The 18,936-nt window shown below is 38.1% G+C and overlaps 1 protein-coding gene across 1 annotated transcript in view; it reads left to right on the top strand.

The window, feature by feature from the left end:
- The window catches only part of BUB1B (BUB1 mitotic checkpoint serine/threonine kinase B), a 57,570-nt gene that overhangs the window by 29,528 nt on the left and 9,106 nt on the right, over nt 1–18,936 (top strand). Inside the window, exons 10-18 of the mRNA XM_060147060.1 lie at nt 2,313–2,425; nt 2,958–3,073; nt 3,643–3,692; nt 4,821–4,881; nt 5,016–5,121; nt 8,199–8,473; nt 16,730–16,863; nt 17,161–17,301; nt 17,657–17,757. Of these exons, the coding sequence (XP_060003043.1) occupies nt 2,313–2,425; nt 2,958–3,073; nt 3,643–3,692; nt 4,821–4,881; nt 5,016–5,121; nt 8,199–8,473; nt 16,730–16,863; nt 17,161–17,301; nt 17,657–17,757 (1,097 nt within the window). The remainder of the gene's footprint in view (nt 1–2,312; nt 2,426–2,957; nt 3,074–3,642; nt 3,693–4,820; nt 4,882–5,015; nt 5,122–8,198; nt 8,474–16,729; nt 16,864–17,160; nt 17,302–17,656; nt 17,758–18,936) is intronic.

Raw genomic sequence — 18,936 nt, forward strand, 5'->3', positions numbered from 1 at the left:
ATTCTTTAAAAAAAAAGAAAAAGAAAAAATCTCCATTATCCTCATATTCTTCTCTAGCTACTACCCCGTTTTTATACTCTCTTTCACAGCAAAATTTGGGGGGAATTGTAATCATCTTTTGCTACCTATTATTTCCTCAAGCATCCCTTCTATTCCAGTGATCACGGTGACCAGAAACCTCCTTTTTGCCAAATCTTATGGCTCTTTCTCAGTCCTGATCTTTATTGACCTCTTGGCTTCATTTGGCACAGTTGATGAAATACTATATGAAATGCTTCTCTTGGCTTCTTCCTTGATGTGTATTCCCATTCAGTTTCCTTTACTCCTGTTCTTCTCATTCAGGACCTCTTCCTGAGGCCCAGGGGAGAGTTCTGAAGTATCCCAATTATCTTTTCTTTCAACAGCTATCTTTAGGTAATAGATTAAATACTGTTTTCAAGCCATGGACTCTCAAATTCATATCCCCATCCCTGACATTTCACCTGAACCACAGACTCACATTTAGTTGCCTGCATCTATTGGCTATCCTAATAGACATTTTAAACTCAACCTAACCAAAAATAGTTACTGGGACTTCCCTGGTGGTCCAGTGACTAACACTTTGCACTCCCAATGCAGCGGGCCCTGGTCCGATCTCTGGTCAGGGAACTAGATCCCACGTGCTGCAACTAAGAGTTTGCATGCCGCAACTAAATATCCTACATACCTCAACTAAAAGATCCCGCATGCCGCAAGGAAGATCCTACATGCTGCAACTAAGACCTGGTGCAGCCAAATAAATACTTTAAAGAAAAACAAAGTTAGTGATTTCTGTCACAAACCACACCCCAATATGCAAATGTACCACAGGCTTCCCTATCTCAATAAAAGGCATCCCCATGCACGCAGTTGGTTCAAGCCAGAAAAAGTCCAGAAGTCATCTCTGATCCCTCTTTCTTTACCATTCCCCCACATCTAATGAATAAGCCTATCAACTTTACCACCAAGAAATTTCATAAATCTTTTATTTATCACCATTCCCATTATTACCTCTATCGAAACCACAGTCTTTTAGCTGGACTACTGCGATTAGACTTTCTGCCCTCATTCTGGCCTTAACACAGTCCATTTTATTCACAGCAAATTATCTTTTTTAAAAAGTGAGATCATGGGCTTCCCTGGTGGCACAGTGGTTGAGAGTCCGCCTGCCGATGCAGGGGACACGGGTTCGTGCCCCGGTCCAGGAAGATCCCACATGCCGCGGAGCGGCTGGGCCCGTGAGCCATGGCCGTTGAGCCTGCGCGTCCGGAGCCTGTGCTCCGCAATGGGAGAGGCCACAACAGTGAGAGGCCCGCGTACCACAAAAAAAAAAAAAGAAGTCAGATCATGTCACTCCTTTATTTAAAATGCTCCAGTGTTTTTTCATTGTCTTAGAATGCAGTACAGTGTCTTTACCCCTACGTGATTTGGCCGTTGCCTACCTCTCCAACATCATCTTTTACTTTGCTCCCTCTATCTGCGCTACAACCATGTTGGCCTTCTTTTGGATCCTTGAACACAATAATCTTGTTCCTGCATTAGGGCCTTTGTGCCAGCTAGTCCTTTGGCCTAAAATCTTTCCCCAGATCTTTATATGACTGGCCCCTTGTCATCCAGGTTACAGCTTTCTAATGTAACTTTCTTAGATGATCTTCCCTGATCTCTGGTCTTAAGTAGCCCCTGACCTCCATCCCCCTACCCAGTGACACATTCTCACATCACCTATTTAGTTTTAAAACTGATTTTAAACTGATTTTTAAAACTGATTTTTCTTGTTAATTTCTGTGTTTGTCCCAAATTGAACGTTAGCATCACATGACCAAGGACTTTGTATTATGTACCACTAAAACCTAAATTCTTAAAGTTGTGCTTGGCACATAATAGATATTCTATTTTTTATTGACTGAATAAATAATAGAGACCTTGGGGCTTCCCTGGTGGCGCAGTGGTTGAGAGTCCGCCTGCCGATGCAGGGGACACGGGTTCGTGCCCTGGTGCGGGAAGATCCCACATGCCACAGAGCGGCTGGGCCCGTGAGCCATGGCCGCTGAGCCTGCGCATCCAGAGCCTGTGCTCCACAACGGGAGAGGCCACAACAGTGAGAGGCCCGTGTACCGCAAAAAAAAAAAAAAAATAATAATAGAGACCTAGACCTCAAGTTGAGGGCTTTGCTCCATTTGTATCATTCTCATCTGTAATATTAACATACGTTGAGGACATGAGCCCCAAAGACAGTTTTCGACAGGATAAATTGCTATGAGGAGTAATGCCTCAGCCAACTTCACTGTTTCTAGCTGAGCTACTGACCAGTGCAGAGAAGAGAGCAGAAATGCAGAAGCAGATTGAAGAGATGGAGAAGAAGCTAAAAGAAATCCAAACTACTCAGCAAGAAAGAGCAAGTGATCAGGTCATTCTCTTTTTCAATACATACAACTAATGCTTATTGAAACAAATTTAAACAATATAAAAATATAGAAAGTAAAAAGTCCTGTCAGACCCACTCAGTTTCTGATAGTTTCTTTGCTATTAGTATCAGTAAAGTTGAGCAGGAAAGTAATTTTAACAGGTGACTTCAAATGGAATTTGTGGCATATAAGTGATGCAATTTACTGACTATTGACTTCTTAGTTATACTCTAAATCACTATTCTGTTACTTCTTACTTTAGATTTTTATTCTAGTTATGTTCCATTAAAATGAGATTAGCTAAAGAAATTTAGTGTGTATTTCCATGCCACTACTCAGTTGAGTACAACAGTACCAGTTTATACTGGGAACATAAATTATTGGGAAGAACTTTTGTGGTACAGACATTTTATATGGTTAATATATGTCTAGGGGAAGAGTATAGTAAAGTTAATTTTGGCACTAAAACTTGAGAATAGGTAGCATTTTCTATATAGGAGGGACACATTGATGATGTTTATTTAATGCAAATAGCAAGAAGAGAAGATGTCTACAAAGGAGACAGCTGAACTGCGAATTGTTTCAGAGTCTCAGGAAATACGAGGAATGGCTCTATGCAATTCTGTTTGCCCAGTAAACTCTTGTGCCAGGTAGGACGACATTGGTGGGAGGGATGGTGCTTATAGGAGGGCATCTAGAACTGACCTTTGACTCTCTAGTGACTTGAAGTCTCCTTAACTTTTATAGTATTGAGACATGATTTTTCCAAGTCTTTGTCACAACATAAGCTTTGATGCTGATGAGGGAGGTCTGGGTGCTGGCTTTTTTCCATTAAAAAAAATACATGTTTCTTATAAAAACAACCAAATAATTTTTTAAATGATAATACCACCCATTTCTACTACCAAGAGATGACTAGTATTAACATTGGTATATTCTTATTTGTTTTGGTTTTGTTTTATAAAAATGAAAGCTTACCATTTTGTAATCTGCTTATACTGTTAATGTAACTTAACATCTGTTATCAAATATAATTCTATGACAATTTTAATGACTGAAGGTTCTATCTTAAAGAATTTGGTTTAATGGTACTAGAATATTTTCTTTATCTTAGAGTGAAGAAGATTATATTTAATAAAAAGACCTCTTGGACTTTTAAGGATTAAATAATTCTTTCTGTGGGTACTAAGCACATGTTTTAAAACAAATTTCTTCACAGGGAAACTTCACTTGCAGAAAACATTTGGCAAGAACAGCCTCATTCTAAAAGTGAGTTTTATTTGACAATCTCATGAAGAACTTACCGATACAAAGGCATTATGTAATAAGTGTAAATACTTTTCTTGATTGTGGTAAAAGGATTTGAAAGAAAGCAGAGAGAGGGACTAAGGTACTGTTATATTTGAATCATGGAATTCAGTTATAAGCATGTGATTCAAGATATGTTAGACATTTGAAAGAATATTTTTATAAAATAACTCATTGCTTTAAAATATTTGGTTTAAATGTAATTTAAATTTATACTAACTACAAAATAATCTTCCACTTTAGTTAGTGTACTCTAGCTAAGCATATCAGTAGTACCCAGCAGCCAAGAGTGGAAAGTGGTTTTTTGGAAGAATGAGGGGGAAAGCTTAAAACTAAAGCTATTTTATATTCAAATTTGTTGTCTTTTCAGAAACATGTTAAAAGTGGTAGAAACATGAATATCCATCTATAAGTAGTTAAAAAAAATTCAGTAGAATCTGATTAAACCTCTAATTCTAACCATTAATTTATAGGAAATGCAAAGCATAGAAGAACATGTGAAACAATATAATTGGCAAAAAATCCAGCATTATGGGGCAAACAACCCAGTTTCTAAAATAAAAAATTAATAGCAAAAACAAAAACCCTATAAAACAAAAGCAATTTAAGAGGCATTTCAACTAGTCACAGTGTATGAATCTACTTTGCATTCCTAATTCAAACTTTCTAGAAAGTTTTGGTAAAATGTGAAACCTCTGACTGGATATTTGAATACAGAAATTGTTAATTCTATAGATATGATCATGTTTTGAGATTATACTTTTTAAAAAGAGGCTATCTCTTTAAGAAATATGTACTAAAATATTTACATATGCAATGATACGGTGTTTTGTATTTGCTTCAAAATAATCCAGAATTGGGTTAGGTTTGGGGGAGTAGTAGTGGGAAATAAAGATGACACAAGATCATCCATGTTTAGGTAATTGTTATTAAATGATGTCTACTTTTATATATTTGAAATTATTTATTATAAAAGATAAACAAAATTGTCTTTATGCTTTCAAACAGCAAAAATGTTAATTGACCTAGTTGTCTTGAAGAGCAGGGCATTTACTCTTAAGAGTGTAAATTTAGTCTCTCTTTCTATAGGTTCCAGTGTACCTTTCTCCATTTTTGATGAATTTCTTCTTTCAGAAAAAAAGACTATCAGGTTTGAGGGGTTTTTTGGTTTTGTTTTGTTTTGACAATGAAAAGTTTTCTATTATTATAAATGAGGATGAAATAGGGGGTTACTGTTATCTATGTGAAGAGAAAAATTGCTGAATGAAATATGTCTTTTTCCAGTCCTTCTGCAGATCCCCCACGGGTTTTAGCCCAACGAAGACCCCTTGCAGTTCTCAAAACTTCAGAAAGCATCACCTCAAATGAGGATGTATCTCCAGATGTTTGTGTAAGGAGCAATATCCCTAAGTTTATATAAATGGACTAGTGGATAGTTTCATTCAATTCTCACAAAAGTTTAGGGTTAAAATGAATATTATTGGCTTGAAATAAGCACATGAAAAGACACTCAAAACCATCTGTTATCAGAGAATGAAAATCAAAACCACAGTGAAATGTTGCACACATGCTCTAGGATGGCTATAATCAAAAAGACAAAATAACAAGTGTTGGTGAGGATGGGAAGTAACTAGAACCCTCATACTTTGCTGGTGAGAATGTGAAATGATGCATCCTCTTTGGAAAACAGTTTGGCAGTTCTTCAAAATGTTGAACATAGAGTTACCATATGATCCAGCAATTCCCTCCTAGGTATATATCCAAAAGAATTTAAAACATATCTTCACACAAAAAGCTTTACATGAATGTTCATAGCAGCATTTTTCATAATAGCCAAAAACTGGAAACAGCCCAGTGTTCGTCAACTGATGCATGGATAAACAAAACGTGTATCCATACAATGGAATATTATTCAGCCATAAGAAGGAATGAAGTACTTATATATCTTACAACATGAATGAACTTTGAAAACACTGCTAAAATGAAGCCACACACAAAAGAACACATATCGTATGATTCCATTTATGTGAAATGTCCAGAATAGGCAAATCCATAAAGACAGAAAGTAGATTAGGGATTTCCAGGGGATTAGGGAGAGAGTGGGTTGGAAAGTGACTACAAATGGATATGGTGTTTCTTTTTGAGGTGATGAAGATGTTCTGGAGTTAGATGGTGATGGTTGCAAAGCCCTATGAATATACTAAAAACCACTGAAATGCACACTTTTAAAGGGTGAAGTTTTTGGTATGTTAATTATATCTCAGTTTTTTAAAGTGGGGGAAAAATCACTGCCTTGAAAGCCAAGGATCTTATAAAATGTTTATGAAACATTGGCAATGAAAGAGTTATGTGAACCAACCTTTTTTTTTTGTAGTAATGTTTTGTTTTAATCACTGTGGACTAGTGACATGATAATACTTAGGATAAAAAAAGACCCTGTGTAGATATTCAAGACAAAGTAAATAAACTTTATCAGTGACATTTCATTGAAGTCTTAAACCAGCATCTGGAAACTTGTCTTGAGATTGAAGGGAACTGAGTATGTTTAATCTGAAGACTTTTAAGGGGAGACATGATCGTAGCTACAGTGATTTAAAACACTGATTTAAAACAGTATATTCTCCACATCCTAGGGAATGACTCAAACATGTTTTTGTTTACTTATTTATTGAGGTATATTTTATATTCATAAACTGCACAAATATTAATTTTTATATATGTGAATATCTGTGCGGTCTTCACCCATGTCAAGATACAGAAAATTTCCAGCAACCCAGAGGAACCTCGGGAGCCATTTATGACTAAAGGTGCTCAGGCCCCATTCCAACTATACTGAATTGGAATTTCCAGGGATAAAACCCAAGCATGTATTTTTATTTGTTTTAAATAGTTTCCCAGGTAATTCTAATATAGGTAATCCACTGACTGCTATGAAAAGATAATGATGTAGAAGAGTAAGTTTTACATACTGTGTTCTGGAGAATACCACCAGAGAATAGATGGATAGGCTAGATTTGGAGGTAGTGGTTCTAGGTTCAGCTGTTCAAGGATGGACTAAATTATTAAAGGGGTAAGTCTCAATCTAGTTTTTTTGTCCTAAACCTGTTACTTGAATTTTGTTAATAGGTACCTACCAGGATTCTTTCCCCTACCAAAAAAAAAAATTTAAAGTGTCTAAACTAATAGGGCCATAAGTAGAATTTGCATAAAATGTATTCTTAGACTGCAGACATCTATTTTACTCTAATCTTACAATTTTTTAGTTTCACTTATTGTTTCTTCTAGATGTGTCTCACCTCTACTAAATAATGTTGAGTCAGAAATTCAGAGTATATATCATATTGGTAATGATTTAGAAAATTAATATCTAGTATCTATAAGGGTTAAATGAAATAGGCACTTTTGTGTACTTCAGGTAAATGTATAAAATGGTACAATCCCTCTGAGGGCGGTATGTATAAAGACACTTAGTGTTCAATTACCTTTTTGACCTGATAGTTCTACTTTTATGAATTATTCCTAAGAAAGTTAACATATTCTTAAAGATTTAAATCTACAAGAATATTTAAAATAGTTTTATGACAGTGAAAAACAGGGGATAACCTAAAACATTAGGTCAACTTCTGATAAACCCACAATGTTACCATCATGTTTCTAAAGAATTTTTAATAGCACAGAAAATATACTAAAAAATATAATGAGAAGGAATAATATAGACTAGCATAGATGCTATAATTTCACTTGTTTTAAAACCTCTTTTTTAAATGCATAGAATATGCTTGTGCATGTATCCTACCAGATGTATATGGTCATAGCAGTTGCCTCTGGGGAGTAGTAACTGGAGTGGAGACGTCAGGGGGAATCAAGTGTGGAAAGGAGACTTTTTCACTATATATCCTTTTAAACTAGTTGACTTTTTAAAACTATATACCTGTATTACTTTTAAAGACAAAGGTGTATTTTTTTTATGGCAACAAAGGCGTATTTTAAATGTTTTCCATTATTTTATACTTTTTTTCCCATATTTTCTACCATGATCATGAATTACCTTTAAGAAATAAAATAGAAATTAAACATTTGTCAAAGAAAAAGACTTAAAAGCTAGGAGGATAGCAGATTATTGGAACATATTCTAGGCCAAAGCCAGAAGAAAAATAGCATTAGTCCTCTAGTTCCTAGGTGAAATTGGTTGGGAAAAAAACATTGTCCAGTATTTTTCCTTTGTATGGAGAATCCTCACAGTGTATTTTTGATGAAATATAATTTGCTGTTTTCATAATACAAAACCTTTTTCCTCAAATGTAATGATGTGCTTTTTAAATTTGTCTTTCTCTAGAGATTCTAATATGATGCTTTTGCACCCTGTGTTAAAAATCACTTATCTAATATGTATCTCTTTCACTAAAAAAGATAGGCCATTCATATGCTCACTGAAATGTTTGAGCTAAGTTTTTTGTGGTTTTTCAGGATGAATTTACAGGAATTGAGCCCTTGAGTGAGGATGCTATTATCACAGGTTTCAGGAATGTAACTATTTGTCCTAACCCAGAAGACACTTGTGACTTCGCTAGAGCAGCTCGTTTTGCATCCACTCCTTTTCATGAGATAATATCCTTGAAGGATCTCCCTTCTGATCCTGAGAGACTGTTGCAGGAAGAGGACCTAGATGTGAAGACTTCTGAGGACCAGCAAACTGCTTGTGGCACTATCTACAATCCAACTCTCAGCATCAAGAAGCTGAGGTGACTAGTGATTATAGGTTGTACAAATCAGGTTGTTTGAGGGCTTTCTTATTCTGTGTGTGCTTGTCAGTTATAGCAGTCAATTATGAAGCTTTTACTACCTGCTGGGTACTGTGCTAAGTGCTTTACCTGACAGCTGGGCTCCTCCAGATAAAGTGTTAATGGGATTTAGTATCTGATTTGATTCTAAGCGTTAAAAGTAAATTTTGCCGGATATGGTATCTTTGAGAAAACTCAGCAAAGTGTACCTGATTGGTAGAGACGAGGCATTTATTTTTCCTTTAATATTGAGGTTAAAATAATGGTAGAGTAGGTTGATGCTAATTTCAAATAGGCAATTAGAGACATGTTTTTGGTTTTCTTTAACATCTTTATTGGAGTATAATTGCTTTACAGTGTTGTGTTAGTTTCTGCTGTACAACAAAGTGACTCAGCTACATGCACACGTATATCCCCATATCCCCTCCCTCTTGCGTCTCCCTCCCACCCTCCCCATCCCACCGCTCCAGGTGGTCGCAAAGCACTGAGCTGATCTCCCTGTGCCATGAAGCTTCTTCCCACTAGCTATCTATTTTACATTTGGTAGTGTATTCGTGTCAGTGCTACTCTCCCACCTCGTCCCAGCCCACCCTTCCCCCTCTCCATGTCCCCAAGTCCACTCTCCACATCTGTGACTTTGTTCGTGTGCTGCCCCTAGGTTCATCAGAACCTTTTTTTTTTTTTAGATTCCATATATATATGTTAGCGTACAGTATCTATTTTTCTCTTTCTGACTTGTATCACTTTGTATGACAGACTCTAAGTCCATCCACCTCACTACAAATAACTCAGTTTCATTTCTTTTTATGGCTGAGTAATATTCCATTGTATATATGTGCCACATCTTCTTTATCCATTCATCTGTCAGTGGACACTTAGGTTGCTTCCATGTCCTGGCTATTGTAAATAGTGCTTCATTGAACATTGTGGTACATGACTCTTTTTGAATTATGGTTTTCTCAGGGTATATGCCCTGTAGTGGAATTGCTGGATCATATAGGAATTCTAGTTTTAGCTTTAGCTTTTAAAGGAAGCTCCATACTGTTCTCCATAGTGGCTGTATCAATTTACATTGACACCAACAGTGCAAGAGGGTTCCCTTTTCTCCACACCCTCTCCAGCATTTATTGTTTGTAGGTATTTTGATGATAGCCATTCTGACTGGTGTGAGGTGATACCTCACTGTAGTTTTGATTTGCATTTCTCTAATGATTAGTGATGTTGCGCATTCTTTCATGTGTTTTTTGGCAATCTGTATATCTTCTTTGGAGAAATGTCTGTTTAGGTCTTCTGCCCATCTTTGGATTGGGTTGTTTGTGTTTTTGATATTGAGCTACATGAGCTGCTCATATATTTTGGAGATTAATCCTTTGTCAGTTGCTTTGTTTGCAAATATTTTCTCCCGTTCTGAGGGTTGTCTTTTCATCTTGTTTATGGTTTCCTTTGCTGTACAAAAGCTTTTAAGTTTCATTAGGTCCCATTTGTTTATTTTTGTTTTTATTTCCATTTCTCTAGGAGGTGGGTCAAAAAGGATCTTGCTGTGATTTATGTCATAGAGTGTTCTGCCTATGTTTTCCTCTGTGAGTTTTATAGTATCTGGCCTTACATTTAGGTCTTTAATCCATTTTGAGTTTATTTTTCTGTATGGTGTTAGGGAGTATTCTAATTTCATTCTTTTACATGTAGCTGTCCAGTTTTCCCAGCACCACTTATTAAAGAGGCTGTCTTTTCTCCATTCTACATTCCTGCCTCCTACGTTCTTGGATTGGAAGAATCAACTTTGTGAAAATGACTATACTACCCAAAGCAAAGATAAGGTGACCATGTGTGCATGGGTTTATCTCTGGGCTTTCTATCCTGTTCCATTGATCTATATTTCTGTTTTTGTGCCAGTACCATACTGTCTTGATTACTGTAGCTTTGTAGTATAGTCTGAAGTCAGGGAGCCTGATTCCTCCAGCTCTGTTTTTCTTTTGCAAGATTGTTTTGGCTATTTGGGGTCTTTTGTGTTTCTGTACAAATTGTGAAATTTTTTGTTCTAGTTCTGTGAAAAATGCCATTGGTAGTTTGATAGGGATTACATTGAATCTGTAGATTGCTTTGGGTAGTATAGTCATTTTCACAAAGTTGATTCTTCCAATCCAAGAACATAGTGTATCTCTCCATCTGTTTGTATCATCTTTAATTTCTTTCATCAGTGTCTTATAGTTTTCTGCATACAGGTCTTTGTCTCCTTAGGTAGGTTTATTCCTAGGTATTTTATTCTTTTTGTTGCAGTAGTAAATAGGAGTGTTTCCTTAATTTCTCTTTCAGATTTTTCATCATTAGTGTATAGGAATGCAAGAGATTTCAGTGCATTAATTTTGTATCATGCTACTCCACCAAATTCATTGATTAGCTCTAGTCGTTTTCTGGTAGCATCTTTAGGATTCTCTATGTATAGTATCATGTCATCTGCAAACAGTGACAGTTTTACTTCTTCTTTTCCCATTTGGATTCCTGTTATTTCTTGGTCTTCTCTGATTGCTGTGGCTAAAACTTCCAAAACTATGTTGAATAATAGTGGTGAGAGTGGGCAGCCTTGTCTTGTTCCTGATCTTAGTGGAAATGGTTTCAGTTTTTCACCATTGAGGACGATGTTGGCTGTGGGTTTGTCATATATGGCCTTTTGTGTAGAGGTAGGTTCCCTCTGTGCCTACTTTCTGGAGAGTTTTTATCATAAGTGGGTGTTGAATTTTGTCAAAAGCTTTTTCTGCATCTGTTGAGATGATCATATGGTTTTTCTCCTTCAATTTGTTAATATGGTGTATCACATTGATTGATTTGTGTATATTGAAGAATCCTTGCGTTCCTGGGATAAACCCCACTTGACCATGGTGTATGATCCTTCTAATGTGCTGTTGGATTCTGTTTGCTAGTATTTTGTTGAGGATGTTGCATCTATGTTCATCAGAGATATTGGCCTGTAATTTTCATTTTTTGTGACATCTTTGTCTGATTTTGGTATCAGGGTGCTGGTGGCCTCATAGAATGAGTTTGGGAGTGTTCCTCCCTCTGCTATATTTTGGAAGAGTTTGAGAAGGATAGGTGTTAGCTCTTCTCTAAATGTTTGATAGAATTCGCCTGTGAAGCCATCTGGTCCTGGGCTTTTGTTTGTTGGAAGATTTTAAATCACAGTTTCAATTTCAGTGCTTGTGATTGGTCTGTTTATATTTCCTATTTCTTCCTGGCTCAGTCTCGGAAGGTTGTGCTTTTCTAAGAATTTGTCCATTTCTTCCAGGTTGTCCATTTTATTGGCATATAGTTGCTTGTAGTAATCTCTCATGATCCTTTGTATTTCTGCAGTGTCAGTTGTTACTTCTTTTTCATTTTTAATTCTATTGATTTGAGTCTTCTCCCTTTTTTTCTTGATGAGTCTGGCTAATGGTTTATCGATTTTGTTTATCTTCTCAAAGAACCAGCTTTTAGTTTTATTAATCTTTCCTATTGTTTCTTTCATTTCTTTTTCATTTATTTCTGATCTGGTCTTTATGATTTCTTTCCTTCTGCTAACTTTGTGGTTTTTTGGCTCTTCTTTCTCTAATTGCTTTAGGTGCAAGATTAGGTTGTTTATTTGAGATTTTTCTTGTTTCTTGAGGTAGGATTGTATTGCTTTAAATTTCCCTCTTAGAACTGCTTTTGTTGCATCCCATAGGTTTTGGGTCATCTTCTTTTCATTGTCTTGTGTTTCTAGGTATTTTTTGATTTCCTCTTTGATTTCTTCAGTGATCTCTTGGTTTTTAGTAGCATATTGTTTAGCCTCCATGTGTTTGTATTTTTTACATTTTTTTTCCTGTAATTGATATCTAGTCTCATAGCGTTGTGGTCGGAAAAGATACTTGATATTGATTTCAGTTTTCTTAAATTTACCAAGGCTTGATTTGTGACCCAGGATATAGTCTATCCTGGAGAATGTTCCATGAGCACTTGAGAAGAAAGTGTATTCTGTTATTTTTGGATGGCATGTCCTATAAATATCAATTAAGTCCATCTTGTTTAATGTGTCATTTAAAGCTTCTGTTTCCTTATTTATTTTCATTTTGGATGATCTGTTCATGGGTGAAAGTGGGGTGTTAATGTCCCCTACTATTGTGTTACTGTCGATTTCCCCTTTTATGGCTGTTAGCATTTGCCTTCTGTATTGAGGTGCTCCTATGTTGGGTGCATAAATATTTACAATTGTTATAGTTTCTTAGATTGATCCCTTGATCATTATGTAGTGTCCTTCTTTGTCTCTTGTAATAGTCTTTATTTTAAAGTCTATTTTGTCTGATATGAAAATTGCTACTCCAGCTTTCTTTAGATTTCCATTTGCATGGAATATCTTTTTCCATCCCCTCACTTTCAGTCTGTATGAGTCCCTAAGTCTGAAGTGGGTCTCTTGTAGGCAGCATATGTACGGGTCTTGTTTTTGTATCCATTCAGCCAGTCTGTGTCTTTTGGTTGGAGCATTTAACCCATTTACATTTAAGGTAATTATCGATATGTATCTTCCTATTACCATTTTCTTAATTGTTGGGTTTGTTATTGTAGGTCTTTTCCTTCTCTTGCGTTTCCTGCCTAGAGAAGTTCCTTTAGCATTTGTTGTAAAGCTGGTTTGGTGGTGCTGAATTCTCTTAACTTTTGCTTGTTTGTAAATGTTTTAACTTCTCTGTCAAATCTGAATGAGGTCCTTGCTGGGTAGAGTAACCTTGGCTGTAGGTTTTTCCCTTTCATCACTTTAAATATATCCTGCCACTCGCTTCTGGCTTGCAGAGTTTCTGCTGAAAAATCAGCTGTTAACCTATGGGGATTCCTTTATATGTTATTTGTTGCTTTTCCCTTGCTGCTTTCAGTATTTTTTCTTTTTATTTAATTTTTGATAGTTTGATTAATATATGTCTCAGCGTGTTTCTCTTTGGGTTTATCCTGTATGGTACTCTCTGTGCTTCCTGGACTTGATTGCCTATTTCCTTTCCCATGATAGGGAAGTTTTCAACTATAATCTCTTCAAATATTTTCTCAGACCCTATCTTTTCCTCTTCTTTTTCTGGGACCCCTATAATTCGAATGTTGGTGTGTTTAATGTTGTCCCAGAGTCTCTGAGAGTGTCCTCAATTCTTTCATTCTTTTTTCTTTTTTTTTTTTTTTTTGGTACGAGGGCCTCTCACTGTTGTGGCCTCTTCCGTTGCAGAGCACAAGCTCCAGACGCGCAGGCTCAGCGGCCATGGCTCACGGACCCAGCCGCTCCGCGGCATGTGGGATCTTCCCGGACCGGGGCATGAACCCACATCCCCTGCATCGGCAGGTGGACTCTCACCCACTGCGCCACCAGGGAAGCCCCATTCTTTTTTCTTTATTCTGCTCCCTGGTAGTTATTTCCACCATTTTATCTTCCAGCTCACTTATCCATTCTTCTGTCTCAGTTATTCTGTTATTGATTCCTTCTAGAGTATTTTTAATTTCAGTAATTGTCTTGTTCATCACTGTTTGCTCTTTAGTTCTTCTAGATCCTTGTTAAATGTTTCTTGTATTTTCTCCATGCTGTTGCTGAGGTTTTGGATCATCTTTACTATCATTATTCTGAATTCGTTTTCCGGTAGGTTGCCTATTTTGTCTTCATTAATTTGGTCTTGTAGGTTTTTACCTTGCTCCTTCATCTGTAACAAGTTTTTTTGTCCTTTTTCTTTTTCTTTTTCTTTTTTTGATGGGTGGTGTTGTATTCCTGTCTTACTGGTCGTTTGGCCTGAGGCGTCCAGCACTGGAGTTTGCAGGCAGTTGGATATATCCAGGTGTTGGTGCTGAGATGAGGACATCCAGGAGGCCTCACTCCGACTGATATTCCCTGGGGTCTGAGGTTCTCTGTTAGTCCAGTTGTTTGGACTCGGAGCTCCCATCACAGGAGCTCAGGCCCGACTTCCAGCCTGGGAACCAAGATCCCACAAGCTTTGTGGCAGGAAAAAAAAAAAAAGGAAGGAAGAAAGAAAAAAAGGAGCAGTACAATATCAAAGAATAAAAAACAAAATAAAATTAGAAAGATATAAAATATATTAGGAAAAATAAACTAATTGAAGCAACTGCAACAAGGTAAAATAAAACCGCAGCAGAAAAAAAAGGAGAAAAAGGGGGTGGGGTGGGAAAGAAGCCAAAAGGAGAGATCACTAATAAAGTGTAAAAAATAAAATAAAATTAGAATAATAAAAGGTTTATTAAGAAAAATAAAAATACAAAAGAATCAACAGCAGTGAATCAACAAGGTAAAACAGAACCCAATCTAAAAGAGAAGAAAAGAAAAGAAAAAAAGCCTTGACTCTGGGGGAGGAGTTTAGGCGGGGGTGGGGTTTAGGGTGGGGCAGGTTTAGGGCATGGGGGTGACGTTTGAGCATGGGGTGGGGCCAAGGCGGGACAACGTTCAAGCATGGGGCGGGGCCTCTGCTTAGGACCTGCACAGAAGCGGGTAGGCAGCATGTGGAAAGAAGGACCTCTAGAGTGTGGCATTCGGGAGTTTGGAGGTAGGGCCCTGAGTGAGGGTGTAGGGGCAGGGCTTGGGCTCTCCGGGGCAGGAGGGAGGCTCTGAGGGCAGAGGATTAGGCCCTGGACCCCAACAGGCTTCCCAGTGCCTAAGTGGACAGGGAAGGCACTGGCCGTGTTACCTTCCGTTTCTTCATGCCCCTCCCCCATGGTCTCTGCCAGGGTCTCCCGCACCCGCCCCCCCACTGGGCCACTGGACCCCTAACCATGGGTGGGTCCTGCTGGGTGTAGGAACTCCTCCTCCCCCAGACACCCCTCAGGGGTGTTGGTCCCTGAAGTCCAACCTTTACTTTTGCTCCCCCTTCCCTCCCTCCCACTCCCTCAGGACCCGTGCGTCTGGAGAGGGCCTCAGTGGGGAGAGGATCAGGCCCAGGATCTCAGCAGGTTCCTGGGGGTCCAAGTGGGCAGTGGAAACATGGCCATGCTCCCTTTTGATCCTCTGCCCTCCTAATGGTTCCCCAGTTTCCCCCTTTCGGGTGGGATCCCTTACCCTCCCCCAGCTGCCCCTCAGGGGTGCCAGTCCGGTCCCCCTCCACTTCTCTTCCTCCTTCACTCCCCCCACACCTCACGTCCTACCCGGTGGCTGGGGGTTCCTCCCATCCCCTGAGATGTCTGTGGTCCCCCACCAGTGCCTGGTAGGTGCCCTAGTTGTGAGGAGACACGAATTTCTCATCCTCCTGGTAGCCATGTTGGCTCCACTGGAGACATGTTATTTAAAATATCTTTTGATAGAGAGGTGGAAATGAATAAAGAAGAGGGGGGGAATGGCATAGAGAGCCAGGGACTAAGCCTTGTGATCTCTCTATATTTAAAAGCCACCTGATTTAAACAAACTTATTCCAGTTTTAGGAATAGTTTTTTTTTTTTTTAAGGAGCAAGCTGCTTTTTTATAAATTTTATTTTATTTATTTATTTTTGGCTGCCTTGGGTCTTCATTGCTGTGTGCGGGCTTTCTCTAGTTGTGGCGAGTGGGGGTACTCTTCATTGTGGTGCGTGGCTTCTTATTGCAGTGGCTTCTCTTGTTGCGGAGCATGGGCTCCAGGACGGGCTTCAGTAGTTGTGGCACGTGGGCTCAGTAGTTGTGGCTTGCGGGCTCTAGAGCGCAGGCTCAGTAGTTGTGGCACACAGACTTAGTTGCTCCACGGCATGTGGGATCTTCCCGGACCAGGGTTCAAACCCGTGTCCCCTGCATTGGCAGGCGGATTCTTAACCACTGTGCCACCAGGGAAGCCCAGGAATATTCTTTAATTTGCCATTTTGTACTTTTAAAACTGTATTTTCAAACTTTTTTCACATTTTCTAGCATGTATTCACCTTGAATAATTTCGCTTTTTCTTTCTTGACCTTTGCTTATTGAAGAGTTAAAAAGTCCAAAGAAAGGATAAAGAGGAAGGAAGTTAGTGTCTTAGTTTTTCTCAGTCAGTTTAGAATAGACGTAGAAGAAGGCATTTCCTATAGATTAGGTTAATAAAACATAAATTTAATGCTTGGCATTGATTTTCAATGAGAGTAGATAAAGTTACCTAGATTCTGATTATGAATCTTTTTTTCTTTCAGGAAAATAATGGACTTTAAAATTGAGGCTATTGAATAGCAAATAAAAGTATAATAAAGATAAGTTGATATAAATTACCCCCTTGAGGATTGACTCATCTGTGGTTCTTTCAGCCCAATTATTGAAGACAGCGGTGAAGCCACACACTCCTCTGGGTTCTCTGGATCTTCTGCCTCAGTTACAAGCACCTCCTCCATCAAATGTCTTCAAATTCCTGAGAAACTGGAGCTCACTAGTGAGACTACAGGTAGGTTCATATATACCATTTGTAAACAAATATCTATATCCATGTCCAGTGAACACTTACTTATCAGAGCAAACTGAGGTATAAGTATTTCTTCTCTAGAAAAGTTGCCATAAATTGTGAAATCTCTAGAATAAGTGAGTACTAACTGAATTCGGTATCATAAAGACCTGGGATAGATGAGTCTTGTTAGGTTAGCAGTATTGATCATGCAATCATGGGGTTTTTTTCCCCCTCCTCTGTTATAATACCCATTTTAAGTTTTGGAATAATTTTTTTTGAACATTTTTTTTCCCGCAGACAGCCCTACTCAGTCACCCTGGTGTTCACAGTATCGCAGACAGCTGCTAAAATCCCTACCAGAGCTGAGTACCTCTACAGAGTTTTTTGTAGAAGATAAACCAATGCCTAATTTAGAAATAGAGAAGGAAATTGAATTAGGTAAGTATCGTTGGATGCATGTCCTTTTGTGTATGACAGTATACAAATAAGTGATTATTTGTACTTGAATTTGATGTTTAAGTACAGTCAATATTTCTAGAATGTAAGAAACAACATTATAGGAGTTGACACATTGATAAGTTCATGTCCCAGTAACAATGGAATTCTGTCTTCCCCTCTTTCAATTTTTTTATCCCGTCTTTCAGTTTTTAACAAATGATTTTGAAAAGTATTCTAGATGCTACTAACTGGCAAATATAAAGTGAGTGCCTTTAGCCCTTAAGCCAGGAAGTAAAAGCTAGGGGGCTATATATATTCACAGTGATTTTGAAATGGAATCAAACCTTCTCAACAGATAATGAGGATTATTGCATTAAACAACAATACCTGATATGTGAAGACTACAAATTATTCTGGGTGACGCCAAGAAACTCTGCAGAGTTAACCATAATAAAGGTGGGACTGATTCTCTGTCATTTCAGTTTCTTTGTAAATAATGTTGGTTGAAGCAGTAACTGTGACCCCATGGTACCATAAGATCCTTCTCATAGTCTATAAGCTTCCTTGTAGGAAAGTCAGTGATGCATAAAGAAATCACTCACCATTATATGCCAAGATGAAATATCAAAAATGAGAGGGTAGGGCTTCCCTGGTGGCGCATTTGTTGAGAGTCCGCCTGCCAATGCAGGCAATGCGGGTTCGTGCCCCGGTCCGGGAGGATCCCACATGCCGCAGAGCAGCTGGGCCTGTGAGCCATGGCCTCTGAGCCTGCGCGTCCAGAGCCTGTGCTCCGCGACGGGAGAAGCCACAGCAGTGAGAGGCCCGCGTACCGCAAAAAAAAAAAAAAAATGAGAGGGTATTGTATAAATCTCTCAATGTGTCCAAACATGTCAGGTGTTACATCAATTTTATCTTTTTGAGGACATCTGAAATTTTTTGGCTCACTCCAATCTGGACAAGTTACATTCTAGGCTTGACACGTACACACACACACACACACGTACACACACACACTATATTACCTTGAAATTTCCATTCACCATCATTCCAGGGATTCACATGACCTCTTTTTTACATTGAATGCCTAGTTACGTTGGATCCCGTTTTCTTTTTCTTTCTTGGTTTAAGTCCTCATATTTTAGTAGCTTCCTGAGAAAGGATGCATAGGATGTAAATTTTTTGAAACCTTGCATGTCAAAAAATTTCTTATTCCACATCTTTATTTGATTGGTAGGTTGGCTGGATATTAGAATTCTAGGTTCAAAACTTTTTTTCTTTAGAATTTTGAAGATAAGCTCCATTAGCTTTTGGCTTCTAACCTTGCTTTTAAAATCTTTTGCCATTCTCTGTGTGATTTTTTTTCCCCCTCTCTCTGGATCCTTGTAGGATCTTACGTTTGTCCCCAGCATTCTGAAATTTCACAATTACATGCTTTGGTAAAAGTGTATTTTCACCCATGTGCTAGGCACTTGATGGCCATTTCAATCTGGAGACTCCTTCAGTTCTGAGAAATTATCTTCAAAGAAAAAATTATTTCTTCCCCCCAGTCTTTTCTGTTCACTTATTCTAGAATTCCTTTTATTAGGATTTGGGGTCTCCTGGACAGATTTTTTAAAACCCTTATCTTTTTTTCTC

This window comes from Lagenorhynchus albirostris, chromosome 1 (assembly GCF_949774975.1).
Source record: "Lagenorhynchus albirostris chromosome 1, mLagAlb1.1, whole genome shotgun sequence".
NCBI lineage: Eukaryota > Metazoa > Chordata > Mammalia > Artiodactyla > Delphinidae > Lagenorhynchus > Lagenorhynchus albirostris.